Below are 16269 nucleotides of genomic sequence, written 5' to 3' on the forward strand. Positions count from 1 at the left end.
GAGGCCAGGAAGGGAGCGGCTCACTCAGACGTGAACTGAAGGCTCAGCCCAGCCACTGCCCGAGAGCAAGAGAGTCACTGGCCCAGTTTCCAAGCCCGGGCCAGTGACACCGAGTGGACCCCTCCCTCACACTCCAGGATCCATGCCGCCAGGAGGAGACTGGGGTCTATCCAAGCAGAAGCTGAAGAAGTCATAAAAAATAAATGTTCAGGCAGGGGAACCAAGGAAAAGGTGGCTCCACGAGTCTGAACCTCCTGACGTGGCCCCTTGATCCCGTACAGCTGGCAGAACAGACAGAACCACACAAACCCCACACCCCAACATGGCCCAGGTGGCAGGGAGCCCCACAGACGCCAGCATCCCTGATGCCCGGGAGGAGGCGAGCACCCGCTCCAGCAGAGACTCAGCACTCACCCCATTCTCTGCACAGAGACTAGTGGGTCTAGGAAACACACCACACAGAAGAGAGACGTGGGTAAAGACCAGGCCCTGATGGTTTCACAGGAGAATCCTTCAAAGACCACATGGGGGACTTCCCTGGTGGTCCAGTGGTAAAGAATCCGCCTTCCAACACAGGGGATGGGGGTTTGATCCCTGGTCGGGGAACTAAGATCCCACGTGCTGCGGGGCAGCTAAGCCCATGCGCCTCAACTACTGAGCCCGCATTTGCGTGCTGCAAACTACAGAGCCTACGCGCCCTGGAGCCCACGCACCACAACTAGAGAGAAGCCCGTGTGTTGCAATGACAGATCCCACGTGCCGCAACTAAGGCCCGATGCACCACCAAAAAAAAAAAAAAAAAAGACCACATGGGACCAATGCTACATAAATTGTTCTAGAGCACAGAAAGGAAGGGAAACTTTCCAGCTCTTTTAATGAAGTATAATATTGAGACCTATAACTGATAAAGATAGACAAAAGAAAATCACAGACCAACATCACTTATGAATATCCATACAAAATTAATAAACATTAGCAAACAGAATCTAGAACCACATTAAGAAAAGAGTACACCAAGTGGGATTTATGCCAAGAATGTAAAGTTGGTTCATTATTAAGAAATTCATTAACATAATATACTGTGTTAATAGACCTAAGGAGAAAATTCACAATCACCTCCATAGATGTTGAAAACACCTTTGACAAAATTCAGCACTTATCCTATAAAAACATTCAAGAATACAGGAAATGACAAATACTTTCTTAACATGATAACATATATGCAGGCCTTACTCTGCAAGCCAACATCTTACTTTTTTTAAAAAAACATTTATTTTTTATTCTTTATTTATTTTCATTTATATTTTTTATTTTTTGGCCGCACCACACAGCACGCGGGATCTTAGTTCCCCAAACAGGGATCAAACCCGCGCCCCCTGCAGTAGAAGTGTGGAGTCTTAACCACTGGACTGCCAGGGAAGTCCCAAGCCAGCATCATACTTAACGTGGCATTTCTGCTAAGATCAGGACCAAAGTGAATGCTCACTACCTCACCTCATTCAACGGGGAACTAGAGGGATTAGTGAGTGCGATGAAAGCAAAGAAATCTGAGGTACAAAAATCAGGAAAAAAGTAGTAAATCTGTCTCTATTTGCAGGTTTTATGGCAGTGTACCTGGAAAACCCTAGAGAACAGATAAATAAAACGAATTCAGACAATGAAAGAACTCAATAAGGCAGCAGGTGGTAGAACTGTGGACAGACAGCAGTCGCCTTCCTCTGCACAGACAACAAGCCGTTCAAGGCTATGATGGCAGCATTAAGAGGGATAATGCGTTTACAACAGCAATGACGAAAATCAGACCCTCAGGAATAAACTTCAGTTATATGCAAAATGTATTTGAGGAAAAATTTAAAACCCTCTTGCAAGACATGAAAGTACACTTGAGCAAAAGGACGTCCCTTGGTCTTAGGGCGACTCAACAACACAGAGAAGCAGTTCATTTGTACATTTGCCACAGTCACAAAAATATCAGCACGCTGTTTTTAAGGAGCTAGACAAGCTGATGCTCAAGTTCACACAGAAAAGCAAGTGCCAGGAAACACTGGAGAAGGAAAGCTATGAGGAGGGCCGGCCCCACCAGGTGGCGACACATGTCAGAGAAAGCCTCTGTCATTTACACAGGGTGGGTCTGTGTATGCAGAGTCCAGTGGAACAGAACAGGCAGTCCAGAAACAGACCTGAATGCAAACAGAAATTCAGAATACATGGTAAAGATCACTAGGTCAAAAATGGACTTCTAAACACATGATACTAGGACAATGGGGCAGCTGTTCGGAAAAAACCATCCGTGAAAATACATTGTGAATGGATCAGAGATCTACATGGAGAAATGAAACCATACACATACTAGACGAAAACATGGGCAATTTGTTGTACAACCAGGGCATAGGGCAAGATTTTCTGTGACTTAAAACCCAGAGGCAATAAACGATGAATTTGACTACATAAAATTAAAACATCTGCATGGCAACAAACAGCACAAGCAAAGTCAAGAAACAAAAACCAGAGTGATCCCCTCTGTGAGCTGCCCTCCTCCTCCCTGTCCTGCCCATCCTCAGCCTGGCAGTCCCGCCCTACATTCTACACCCTCTCCCCTCAGCCCGGGTCCCGGCCAGGCTCCAGGAGCCAAAGGGGAGGAGGGGACGCCAGCAGAGGCCTGCCTGCAGACGCAGGTACCTGGGCTCCGGTAGAGGCTCTTGGGCAGAGAAGGTGAGTGAGCGTCTATCAGCCCCACAATCTTCATGTGTCCATACTGCTTGGCCAGCATCCGGGCTGTGGCTCCACTGTGGTCTCTCGTGTCCACTTTGACTCCCTGTGAAAGTTTGTGAAAGAAGAGTTAGGAACCTCGCCCACAAAGCAGCCTGGCTTCGGGGCTGCAGACCCTGGAGGAGAGGGAGGGCGCCGGCATCTTCCTGACAAGCCCACATCCCTGCGAGAAAGTGGGGAAGGCAATCTATCTATCTATCTATCTATCTATCTATCTATCTATCTATCTATCTATGGCTGCGTTGGGTCTTCGTTGCTGCACGGGCTTTCTTTTTAGTTGCAGCGAGCAGGGGCTACTCTTCGTTGTGGTGCGCAGGCCTCTCATTAAGGTGGCTTCTCTTGTTGTGGAGCATGGGCTCTAGGTGCACAGGCTTCAGTAGTTGTGGCACATGGGCTCAGTAGTTGTGGCTCGCGGGCTCTAGAGCGCCGGCTCAGTAGTTGTGGTGCACGGGCTTAGTTGCTCCACAGCATGTGGGATCTTCCCAGACCAGGGCTCGAACCCGTCTCCCCTGCATTGGCAGGCAGATTCTTAACCACTGCGCCACCAGGGCAGCCCTGGGAAGGCGCTTCTTAGTGACAAGAGTGTGGGGCGCCCGGCTGGCTCTGACGCTGCAGACACACACTGAATGGGGAGCATGTGTCCCACTCGCTGCACCTCTCTTCAAACAGAGAAAACTGGAGACAACAGATTCACTGGAGGGCCAGCCTTTAAAAACCATAATCAGATTGGGAGCACCACCCTTCACCCAAACAGAATTTGGTAACTTTTACCCAAAGCCCTAAAAAGTACTTATCGTCTTCAGCACAACAGTTCCACTTCCACACCACATATCTGCAATAACAAACCCCGGAGACAACTTAAATGCTCAGGGGGGTGGAGAGTCAGCTATATTACTGCCATAAGTGCTGGTATTTACAAATAACAAAATTATAACCAAGATTTAAAAAGGACCACGATACAAAACTGTATATATACATTACAACTGCGACAAAACAAAAAAGTATATAGAAAGTAATACTGGAAGGAAATATGCCCAAACTGTTAGTATTATTTTTAAGCAATAAGATAATGGGGATTTTCACATCTTCCTAATCTTCTATATTTTCTAAATTTACTACTATGAGCACGTTTACTTTTGAAACTGGAAAAGTCCAATAAGCTTTCCATTTTGAAAGCTTCAACCATGCAGCCTCGTAGTTGATGGTGGGACTACGAGCCCGTGCTCTGGAGGGCAAGTCAGCAAGAGATAGTTGAAACCTGAAAAGTGTGCACGCCCTCCGACCCAGAAATTCCACTTCTGGGAATTTAACCTCAGGAAATAATGAAGGATATATACTAACATTTAGGATCTTCCCTGAAGCATTTAGCATAGTGAGAACTGAAAAGAACTAGTTCACTAGGGGATTAGTGAAATAAGTGAGAACACATAAAATGGAACACCACCCACCCACTTACATGACGGGGCCAAGTGTATGTAGAAACCTGGGCAGGTGTGCACAAGACATCGTTAAGAGAAAAAAAGCACATTACAAAACATCCTGTATAATGGAATTCCACTTTGACTTAAAATATTTATCTATAAAAAACTAGGATACTTGGGAATTCCCTCGCAGTCCAGTGGTTAAGACTTGGGCTTTCAGTGCCGTGGACCTGGGTTCGATCCCTGGTCGGGGAACTAAGATCCCATAAGCTGCACGGTGCGGGAAAAAAAAAAAAAAAAAAACCTAGGACACTCAACAATGTGTTAATGTGTGCTATCTCTGGGTGATGGGATTATGAGTGATTTTTGCTTTCTGTTTGCTTAAATATACTTTCTAATTCTTTTATAGCAAGTATATATCGCTTGTATAATAAATATTTACATATGTACTTTTTTTCCCCTACTTTAGAAAACTATGATCAACTGACAGTCTTGGTTGAGCCCAGTACAGAAGGTGATTATCACACTTCCCACTGGTAGGAAAAAAAACGCATTTGTACAAGAGCCTAATTGAGCTTTACTTTCAATAATCCCCAACCTTCCAGAGCTCTGGTTAGAAATCAGCAATGAAACCTTCAGCCTTAAAAGATCATTTCTAGGGGGGTGGCAGGAGGGAAAATTGGATGAAGGTGGCCAAAAGGCACAACATCCTGGGGGGAGGGGCAAAATAGGGTTAGCAGATTAAGAGGTACAAACTATTATGTAAAAATAAATAAGCTACAAGGATATATTGTACAAACAGGGAATGTAACCAATATTTTATAACTATAAATGGCTATAACTTTTTCGTTTTTTTTGGCTATACCTCGCAGCTTGAGGGATCTTACTTCTCTGACCAGGGATTGAAGCGGGGCCCCCGGCAGTGGAAGGATGGAGTCCTAACTACTGAACTGCCAGGGAAGTCCCTAAATGCAGTATAACCTTAAAAAATTGCGAATCACTATGTTGTATACCTGTAACATATAATATTGTACATCAACTACATCTCAATGAAAATTTTTAAAAAGGCACAAACTTCCAGTTGTAAGTAGAAACTAGGGATGTAATGTACAACATGATGACCACGGTTAACACTGCTATGTGTTATATAGGAAAGTTACGAGAGTAAATCCAAAAGAGTTATCATCACAAGGAGACATATGTATATAGATATTTGTATCTATAGGAGATTATGGATATAAACTAAACTTATTGTGGTAAGCATTTCATGATATACAGAGGTCAAATAATTATGCTGTACACCTTAAACAGTGATGTATATCAATTATATCTCAATAAAGCTGAAAAAAAGATAATTTCTAGTTTCAGTTTGATAGAAGGACCCAAAGGTTTCAACCAGAAAAACAATACCATCTTTACTGAAGGATTTTTTCTTTTTTTTGGCTGCGCCACGGGGCATGTGGGATCTTCTTAGTTCCTCGACCAGGGATCGAACCCGCACCCCCTGCATTGGAAGCGCAGAGTCTTAACCACTGGACCGCCAGGGAAGTCCCTGAAGGATTTTAACTAATATCTATTTTTAAGCCTGGAAGACTTCAACTTCAGATTATACTAAAGGGAAAAAAGAGTAGTAACACTATTCCTTAGTGAGGAAGAAAACAGAACTGACAACAAGAAGGCTCCAAAGGTGAGGGAAGAAAATATTAGAATTTCCATCAATTTATTTATCCTTTAAATTTTTTTGTTTTTCTATTTTATAATGTACATAATATGTAACTAGAGAAGAACATGATGGAAGTTCATTTTAACTGACAGAAAATGAGTTCATTTAACTGACAGGAAGGTGGGATCACAAAGCTGAGAGGCCGTGAACCAGCGTGATGGGGGGGGTACTCCCCATGTGGAGGCCATGGCACCCTCAGCTCCCTCCTAGGAGAGGCCCAGCCCACCCTACATGGTCCTACTGGAAGGAGGGACATGGGGTACGAGGGAAGTGCCTGCAGCCCCTTCCTCCCCTGGCAAAGAGCACGGGGTGCCCGGCCTCCAAGTGTGGAGCCTGGCTAAGGGGGCAGGTCAGGGGACTGGGTGGGCTCACCCATGACTGAGCAGGAGGAAATCTGCAGGCAATGAGGAGCATCCACACAGGGACAGCCAGACGGCCTCCCTAGCAAAGGAATGACCCGGCCCATCAGCCAAAAAGCAACCACCAGAACTGACCAGCCCCTTCCACTCCTGATTAGTGCACTGGGGGAGGCTCACTGTTGATTTCCTGAGCTTGATAACTGTATGTGATAATGAAAGAGAAAATTCTTGTTTTAAGAAAAACATACTAAAGTATTTAGGAGGGGGACTTCCCTGGTGGCAAAGTGGTTAAGAATCCGCCTGCCCATGCAGGGGACATGGGTTAGATCCCTGGTCCCGGGAAGATCCCACATGCCGTGAAGCAGCTAAGCCCGTGTGCCACAACTACTGAGCCTGCGCTTTAGAGCATGCGAGCCACAACTACTGAGCCCGCGTGCCACAACTACTGAAGCCTGGGCGCCTAGAGCCCATGCTCCGCAACAAGAGATGCCACCACAATGAGAAGCCCCGCTTGCCACAACTAGAGAAAATCCGTGCGCAGCAACGAAGACCCAATGCAGCCAACAAATAAAGAAAAAGAAAAAAAGAAAATGGTTTCTTTAAAAAAAAAAAAGTATTTAGGAGGAAAAGGGCATTATGTCAGCAACTTACTTTCAAATGGTTCCAAGAAAGATAATAGGTATATAGAGACTGATAAAGAAAATGAAGTGAAATGTTAACATTTGGGGAATTCAGTGAAGGTATGCAAATTCTCTGTACTATTTTATAACATTTCTTTAAGTCTGAAATTGTTTCAAAGTTTAAAATTTAGAAAATTTTCCAAAATAAATCCAATACAATTTGTTTTCCCTACATACGAGTCACCCACATACAATCTCAGACCCAGCCGGAGAGTAAAGGCACCAAGTGAGGGTGTAATCTGCACGGTACATAAATGATCAAAAGTCTGATTCTCTAATACATTTTCCTTTTAAAAAATTGTAACAGTAACTGTCCCTTATGGTCTCCAGTTCTACCTTATTTAAGATCAGGCTCTAAGCTCAGAGGCAGAAGTTATGCTTTTCACAGCCAGGGCTCCCTGCCCCGCATCGACGCCTGTCCCTTTGCTACGTCTTAAGGAGGCCTAGTTCGTGTGAGTGGAATTACCTTCAAAGAATAATTATGTTCAGAAAAGGAAGCGCAGATGGCAAATAGATATATGAAAAGATGCTCAACCTCACGAGAAATCAGGGAAAGGCAAAAATCAACAGGAGACCACTCAGCTGATAGCAGGTACCAAGGGTTTTGAGGGGACAGGAGACGCAAGCTATGAAACGCTGTCGGAAGTGTGCAAACTGGGACACCTATGGGGGAGAGCAAGGTACACTCTCTAGTGAATATGCACCCAGCCTACACACCCAAAATTCTGCTTTGAAGAACACAAAACTGATCTCCTAAAGAAATCCCTTCACATATGCTCAAGAGGACAGGTAGAAAATGCTAACTGCAGCACTGATGGGAATAGCAAGGTGGACATGACTTAGGGGTCCACTGACAAAGGAATGGAAAATATACCGTATTCATACATACAATAAATACAGAGCTGATAAAATGAGTGAACCCCGTCTACATGTACCACACTGTGTTAAATGACAGTCATTATATAAATATATAACATATAAATATATTATTTACATAAATCTTTAAAATATATAAAACAAGTCTACATGCTGCTTAAGGACACACAGCATGTGATGAGAGTATAAAGTCAGGGACAGGAAAGGTACAGACCAACATCTGGATAGTGGTTACCTCTGGATTCATGTGGATTAGTTGTATTAATATTATCTTCTGTACTATTTTGAATGTTTAAAGTACTTCATAAATTAAGAGTCATAATGCTTACTGCTGTGGACAGCGTTCAAGTTGGTACAACTTGCTCTTTGGATAGCAATTTGGCAACATCCACGTTATGGCTGTACTTAGGCTACATCCAAAACTTCTACCTTTAGTACCGAACTGTACAGATGTGGTCGCACAAGTGTGTGGAGAAGTATGTGTGCAGATATCCCGCACAGCACTGTGCATGAAGGCAAATACAACTTGATTCTATCTGCAGACCACTGTTAGAGAAACTGATTCATCCCTACAAGGGAGTGCTATGCTGCCATACAAGAGACAAGAGGGCTTTATATCTGCTGATATAGAACAATCCAGGATAGACAAGTTTAAAAAAAAACAAACAGGATTTCCCTGGTGGCGCAGTGGTTAAGAATCCACCTGCCAAAGCAGGGGACGCAGGTTCACTCCCTGGTCAGGGAACTAAGATCCCACATGCCACGGGGCAACTAAGCCCACGTGCCGCAACTACTGAGCCTGTGAGCCACAACTACTGAGCCCGTGCACCACAACTGGAGAGCCCTCACACCACAACTAGTGAGCCCGTGCACTCTGGAGCCCATGCGCCACAACTAGAGAGAAGCCCACGTGCCGCAACTAAGACCCAACACAGCCATAAATAAATAAATAAATAAGACAATTCATAAAAGAAATACAAATGGTCAATAAATAGGTTTTAAAATGTTCAATCTCACTAATAAGTACAAACCAAAACGAGATGCCACTTTTCTCCTACCAAACTGGCAAAACTTTACGATGGTAACATCTAGGGCTGGACAGGATGTGAGAAAATGGGCATCGTCATGTATTACTGGTGGAAAGGACAAGAGAGACATCCTTTTTAGTGGGAATTTGTTAGAACTTACTAAATATTTCCCCTGTTGAACTTTTTGAACAACTTTATTAAGATATAATTCTTCTACCATGCAATTCATCCACTTACAGTTTACACTTCAATGGTGGACAACCACCACCACAATTTCAGAACGTTTTCATCACCCTGAAAAGAAATCCTGTACCTCCCCCCAGCCCTAGGCAACCACTAATCTACTGGTTTCCACAGATACGCTTATTCTGAACATTTCATACAAAAGGAATCATACAATATTCAGCCTTTGTATCTGGCTTCTCTCACCTAGCATATTTTCAAAGTCCATCCAGGTTGTAGCACAGGGAAGTACTTCACTCCTTCTTATGGCCAATTAATATTCCATTGTATGCATGTAATAATTTTATTTATCTGCTTATGGACATTTGGGTTCTTTTCACCGTTTGGCTATTACAAACAATACTGTTATGGACATTTATGTACAGGATTCTGCCTGGACCTGTTTTCAGTTCTCTTGGGTATATACCTAGGAGTGGTATATATCCAAGTGCTGGGTCATATGGTAACTCTGTGCTTAACTGTTTGAGGAACTACCAGAATGTTTTCCGAAGAGGCTGCATCATTTTTCATTTACAGCAGTGTATGAGGGTTCCAATTTCTCCACGTCATTACCACCTCTTCTTATTGTCTTTTTTTATTATATTATTATTTTCCTGGTTGTTTTGATTTGCCATTTTCCCTGATGACTAATGATGTCAAGCATTTTTCCATGTGCTTATTGGCCATTTGTGTATCTTCTTTGGAGATATATCTTTTCAGATCCTTTGCCAATTTTTTCATTGTCTTTTAATTTAACTGCCCTGTTTTTTTTCTTAAATTAATTAATTAATTTATTTTTGGCTGCTTGGGGTTGCTGCGCATGGGCTTTCTCTAGTTGCAAAGAGCGGGGTCTACTCTTCGTTGCGGTGCGCGTGCTTCTCACCGCGGTGGCTTCTCTTGTTGCTGAGCACGGGCTCTAAGCACGCGGGTTTCAGTAGCTGTGGCACGCACGCTCAGTAGTTGTGGCTTCGCAGGCTCTAGAGCGTAGGCTCAGTAGTTGTGGTGCACGGGCTTAGTTGCTCCGTGGCATGTGGGACCTTCCCAGACCAGGGCTCAAACCAGTGTCCCCCGCATTGGCAGGCGGATTCTTATTAACCACTGCACCACCAGGGAAGCCCTAATTGCCTTTTTATTAGGACCTATTAAGTTCAAAATGTGAGCACCAGCAATCCCTCTTGTAGAAATACAGCATATAGAAATAACTGCATGCGTGCTAAAGCTGTGTGTGCCAAGATATTCCCTGGAGCACTGCTTATAATTGCAAAATGTTAGAAACCTAAATTTCTACTAATAAGGAACTGACTGAACTAACTATGGCATGGATACTGCATGGAATACCATACAAGGGTAAGATGTCTATGGCATATTATTTTTTAGAAGTTGCAGATCAAATACACAGTAGAATCCCACTTTGTTCAAAACAAAAAGCCATGTATGTGTTTGCAGGTGTCTACAGACATACTTTCTCAGCAGAGGAAAATCCTGGGTCTCTTTATCAACCAACTGGGCATCTTGTGGGGGAACAGGGGGTGGGTGGAAAAGGAAGGAAGATATTTGCCTCCTTATTCTATATAAATTTTTTTAAGTGATAGGATGATGAGTGCTATTCACTGTTTTAAAATTTTTTCCATACTTTTCAAATAATAGTATTTTTAAAATTATTACAGGAATAGGTGTCTATAGTTGCTCACCACTGTACCCCTAATGCCCAAGCACCACTCAGCACTTGGCATCAACAGATACTCAGTGAAAATGTGTTGAATAAACGGATGAAGAGCAGTTATTTCTGTGTAGGAGAAAGTTCTGTTATAGTTTATTCTTCAGTGACATGATGCCTCACTTGCTGTGACTAAATTATAAGCTAATCAACAGGGTCACTTACATGATTCAGAAAATACTGCACGATTATTTCATGGCCAGCGGCAGCCGCTTCCATCAGAGGAGTGAATCCATATACGGGCTCCCTGCAAGATGGAGACTGCAGTCAGATGGTGAGCAGAGGAAGCTCTCGGGGGCGGAAGCGTGCCTGCTGCAGACAAAACCTCAGCGACGCAAAGCCACCCATCCCCAGGCCCAGAGGGCTCCCTGAATGGGGAGAGATGAGAAAGTGAGTATCAACACATCAGCCCCCTGGTTTCTACCCCAGATCTAGTCTTTTGTTCCTAAGACAATCTGTCTCCCATCTTCACTCCTCCTTAGCTGTTTCCCCGCTATGGCCTGAATCTCCACTTAATCACAGCAAAAAGCAGCTGTCGCCCTTCACTGCTCACAGACAGCTAGCACCTCCTCTCCACCTATCCAGATATCCTACATTTTGAGATCAACATCCTCCAGGAACCCTTCCAGGAGCTCCAGGACTAACGATCTCCTGCCCTCACTACACCTAATGCTTGCTTACGGTTAACTCAGCACCCTCTTCCGAGTGCCCCCCTACCCAGGTCCTCACTGGTTCACCTGGGCTAGAAGACAGGAAGCAAGCTAACCACTGGTTTTCATCCGTTCGAAGACACACGGTTTTCACATGCATCGCTGAAGTCAGAATGTCAATAAACGAAATGCATTTTAATTAGAAGCATTTTTTTTCTTTCTTAGTGGCCTGTAAACCTACAGTATGTTACAACGGCTGACACCAGCCAGGGTGTGCAGTGTCAGGTAAATGCTGGGTTGAAGAAGATTATCATGGTGACATGCTTTAGACAACAACCCTACTTCCAGCTTATATTTAAAACTTATGACTGTTTTCAAAGTATCACCTCACCTGATATATACAGAAGGCAAGAAAGCTAAAGGGATTTAGCATTTAATGCATGTCAATTCAGTGCCACGCACTATGTTAGGCCCCTGTTATATGACAGAATGTGTAATTCTTCTAACAGTTCTATGACATGGGCATTGCCATCCTGTTTTCAGATAAAGGAAATAAGACACAGAGAACTTAAAATGCTGCACACAATGCCACCTGACAGATGCATGAGAAAGCTAGGACGACCCCCATGCCTCCACGCCTAGGCGGGACTGTCCCCTCTGTCCCTTTGTCTTGAGCCTGTCAAACCAAGGCAGGGGCTCCCTGCACTCCAGCCTCTAGCTGCCTTGCCAGTTGCCCTCCTCAGAGTCAGACATGACCACCCCCCTCCTGCGGCCACTTAAGACCTCGTAATCACCTCACATTGGCGTTCGCTCCACTGTCCAAAAGGAACTTGACCATCTGCTGGTGCCCAGCACTGGTGCAGTGGAAGAGGGCAGTCCAGCCTTGAATGTCCTTCATTTCTAGCTCAGCACCTTGCTTCAAGAGAACACAGAATGCTCGTTAAGGCTGCGTCTCCTCTGCACAGGGTGGGCGCCCGCCAAGCCATCACGCTGAAAGAATCGAAGTGATTACCCAAGCACACGCACGCACACAGGGGCCTGCAGCGGTTCACGTCTCTGCAGAGCGGCCGGGGGCCCCTCAGGTTTCTGGCCTGAGGCCCTCGTAGCTCACCTGGAGGAGGAAATAGGCGATGCTCTCGTTGCCACAGCTGGAAGCCAGCATCAGCGGAGTCTGCCCTTCCGGGGTCGGCACATTCACACTCACCCCCGCCTCGAGCAGCAGGTGCACGATGGTATCGTGTCCAATGTAGGAGGCATACATCAGCGGGGTCCAGCCACCACCATTCTTCTTATTCAAATCTAACTCTCTCCTAAACAAACGCAAGACATGCTAGACACGCCAGCCATCTCATAGGTGGGGTTTACCAAAGCCGGTGGCCAGGCCAGGCCAAGAGAAAGAGCAGGAAGTGCTGACATGCTGACAGGAAGCAGTCACATGCCACCCTGGACGTCACTGGGGGGGGAGGGGGGGAGTGACTACACTTGCCGGACAACTGCCTTTGCAAACTCCCTCAAGTTTGCCTCCCTCCTCTGATTTTTCGTTCTCATCTGCACCCTCCTCCTACCCTAAGGCCAGCAATTCTCTTTTTTGCTACCACCAGCTACATAGACGGTTCTCAACCACGGGAGACTCTGCCCCCAGGGGACAGTTGGCAAAGTCTGGAGACATTTTTGGTTGTCACACCTGGGGAGGGAAAAGCTACTGGCATCCGGTGGGTGGAGGCCAGGGACGCTGCCCAACATCTTACAGTGCACAGGACGCCCCTCACAACACAGAATGAGCCGGCCCAGGCTGTCAGCAGTGCCGAGGCCGAGAAACCCCAACCTGCAGCCTTGACTACCTCCCGCCAACAGACCAGTCCGCTAGTCCAGCACCGAGGGGAGAGGAAAGAGGAGGGGACTCAGACAGTGGACGATTTCTCCTTTGTCGTCCCACCCTACAGAAACATTCTTGGAAAAATCCGTGACCAAAGAATCCTGTCTTTCTCACTGATTTCCATTACAATTCTGGAAAAGTGTTTCCCACAGGAAAAACAATTCAGGCTTCCCAACCCAGAGTTTGGGGTCAGGGGATGGAAGTAAGACCCACTTCCAGGAGCATCCTGCCTGTTTCACGCCCCAGTCTTTCCTCCTCCACAATCCTTGCCTCCAGTGGAGGTACCAAGTGACAATCGACCATGCAGTTCGTGCCTCTCCTAGGTACACACACTAAGCTACACCAGACAATTAGTTTCCATTCACCAGCACGTTCTACTGACCCTGGCCTTGGACCCAGGCAGCCATTTCCCAGGTCCTGATCCCAGGAATGCAGGGGTAGCCACTGGCTGGGAGAGCCGCCTGGAGACCAGCCCATTCTCACCACACGCCCGCCCACATGGACAGGGAGGCGCCCCCCACCCCCACCCCTTAGCAGAGCGGCCCTGGGGCTCTGGCAACCCCCTTCAGCCGAATCCTCCCTTCTGAGCCCTCCAAATCCCCCTCGGGTCCCCAGTGTGTGTTTACTGTGCACCAGCCTCGGTCTCAGCAGGTGTCACAACCCCAATCAGAACACAAACACTTCCTAGAGCCGTTCTGGACTGTGCATTTTAACAGCACACCCGAAGGCTTAAAAGCCTGTAAATGTTAAAGGAGCAGAACTATAGGTGGGGTCGTGGTGACCCTGTCGGGGGATGTGCTGCCTGCACACCCACCCAGTACAGGAGTACCAACTGGCCAGATGCTCATAAGTGATGGCTATGACCTGGGAGCCAGAAACGGGGCTTCCACGAGGCTCTGCTTTAACTCCCCAAACTGGAACTGGAAAAGGCCCAGGTAGGTATGGACATAGGTTGCTTCTCTAAGTTATCAATGAGATGATAACGGTGAGCACAAAGTGTGGCAGACAAAGTGGGAAGAGATGAGAAGATGGATCCCTTTCCAAAAATTACACTGAGTATCAAACCGTACTTCAAACAAGAAGGCACTAAGAAGCAGTGCTGTTTAGGGGGACCCAATATGCATGTAAGATCAGTGAAAACGGCATGTGGGCAGTGAGTAAGGTGCAATCCTCCAGGTGGGGATAACCCCACCTCCTCCTCTATGGCAGAAGCTAAAGGGGAGAGGGCGGCAGAAGGGATTAAAATGAAGCTTCTGGGGAAAGAAGGCCATAGGGCGTTGCTTTCAATCTTTATTTTTGTTTTGTTTGAGCATTTCTGCAATTAGTGAAAACCGTAAAATTACTCTGGTTAAAGTAAGCCTGAAATGAACAATTTCTAAGCCGATGAAAAAAGTTTAAGCTGCCTTTTTCTTCCTTGGAATCAAAACTGCCTTCCTTATTGGCGTCCAGCATAAATCACCCCTGACAACAGCCCAAGAGAAGCAGCAGTTGATCTACCCAAGGATTAAATGTCTACAGCTGCGGGCAAGGCCCCCGCTAGCTTCCTGATGGCTCCACCTGAGAGCTGAACCATGGAGCTCAAAAATCCAAGAGGAAGGAACATTTCCCAAGATCTCTTACCGCTGCACACATTCCTTCACCACTTCATACTGGCCAATGGAGGCAGCTGTGTGAAGATCCAAGGGGACGGCCAGCTCCTCCCGGCTGACCTGCGCACCCAGCCCGTGCCACATGGACAAGCTGCGGTTCAGCAGCTCCGGCTCGCTGGCTTCATCGCTGAGCTCCGACATCGCTGTGGAGGGAGGCACTGGGGTCGTTAGGTCTTTCCTTCCTGGTAGCTACACGGAGTGAAAACGGCATGGTCACACTCCTGCCCACAGCAGGCGGCTATGTCACTGCCCTGACAGACTGTTGCCCAATGTACCCAACTCCTGGGACTGACCAGACAACTTCCTTTCAATAAATATCGTATGCGGTAATTCCCTGGTGGTCCAGCGGTTAAGTTTCCGCGCTCCCAATGCAGGGGGCCCAGATTCGATCCCTGGTCAGGGATCTAAGATCCCGCAAGCCCTGCAGTGCAGCCAAAAAGAAAAAAAATTGTATGGTTCGGGCAGCTCCATCATGCTAGTACTGGTGAGCTTGTCACTAGGCAGAAAAAGAGGAGCACATGTGTCATAAACTGTGGCATATATTTTCCTTTATCGACCCCCAGGCCCCACATTCTAGAAAGGGAACTCAAGGAGCCTGACAACCTCTTGGATGGGAAGCAGAGAAATGGTAATTAGGTCAGTGGACCAAATCAGCTCTCAGATGTGGTGAAAAAGAACCCTGGGGCTTCCTGGTGGTGCAGTGGTTGAGAGTCCACCCGCCAATGCGGGGGACACAGGTTCAATCCGTGGTCTGGGAGGATCCCGCATGCCGCAGAGCAACTGAGCCCGTGGGCCACAGCTGCTGGGCCTGCGTGCCACAGCTGCTGAGGCCCATGTGCCTGGAGGCCGTGCTCTGCAGCGGGAGCGGGAGGCTCCGCCACGGTGGGAGGCCCGTACACTGCGGCGGGGAGTGGCCCCCACTCGCCGCAACTAGGAGGGGCCTGCATGCAGCAGGGAAGACCCAACGCAGCCAAAAATAAATACATAAAATTAAAAAAAATAAAGAGTCCTGGACTTGGAATTAGATCAAAATTTAGCTCTGCTACTTAGTATCTCCAACCCCTAGTTCCTTACTCTTTAATGGGGACATGATATTTCCAAGGACTGCAGTTAAAAACACATGGCAGAATGGACAAACAGTGGCACGTCCACACAACGGAACACTACTCAGCCATAAGCAGAAGGAATAAACGAATAAACAAGTGATACACACAACACATGAACGAATCTCAAACGCATTATGCCAAGTGTAAGCCAGACTCAAAACGCTGCCTACTGTATGATTCCATTTACAGGACT

The 16269-nt window shown here is 46.4% G+C and overlaps 1 protein-coding gene across 2 annotated transcripts in view; it reads right to left on the bottom strand.

Annotated features, from left to right (window-relative positions):
• ANKS3 (ankyrin repeat and sterile alpha motif domain containing 3) overlaps positions 1–16269 on the bottom strand; it is a 28611-nt gene that overhangs the window by 8801 nt on the left and 3541 nt on the right. For both annotated transcript variants that reach the window (XM_061209410.1, XM_061209409.1), the window contains exons 2-6: positions 14942–15159; positions 12557–12755; positions 12240–12361; positions 10961–11042; positions 2680–2815 (exon numbers count right to left, since the gene is read on the bottom strand). In XM_061209410.1, coding sequence (XP_061065393.1) covers positions 2680–2815; positions 10961–11042; positions 12240–12361; positions 12557–12755; positions 14942–15111 — 709 coding nt within the window. In that variant the 5' untranslated portion in view covers positions 15112–15159. The remainder of the gene's footprint in view (positions 1–2679; positions 2816–10960; positions 11043–12239; positions 12362–12556; positions 12756–14941; positions 15160–16269) is intronic.

Source organism: Eubalaena glacialis, chromosome 13, assembly GCF_028564815.1.
Source record: "Eubalaena glacialis isolate mEubGla1 chromosome 13, mEubGla1.1.hap2.+ XY, whole genome shotgun sequence".
NCBI classification, from domain to species: domain Eukaryota; kingdom Metazoa; phylum Chordata; class Mammalia; order Artiodactyla; family Balaenidae; genus Eubalaena; species Eubalaena glacialis.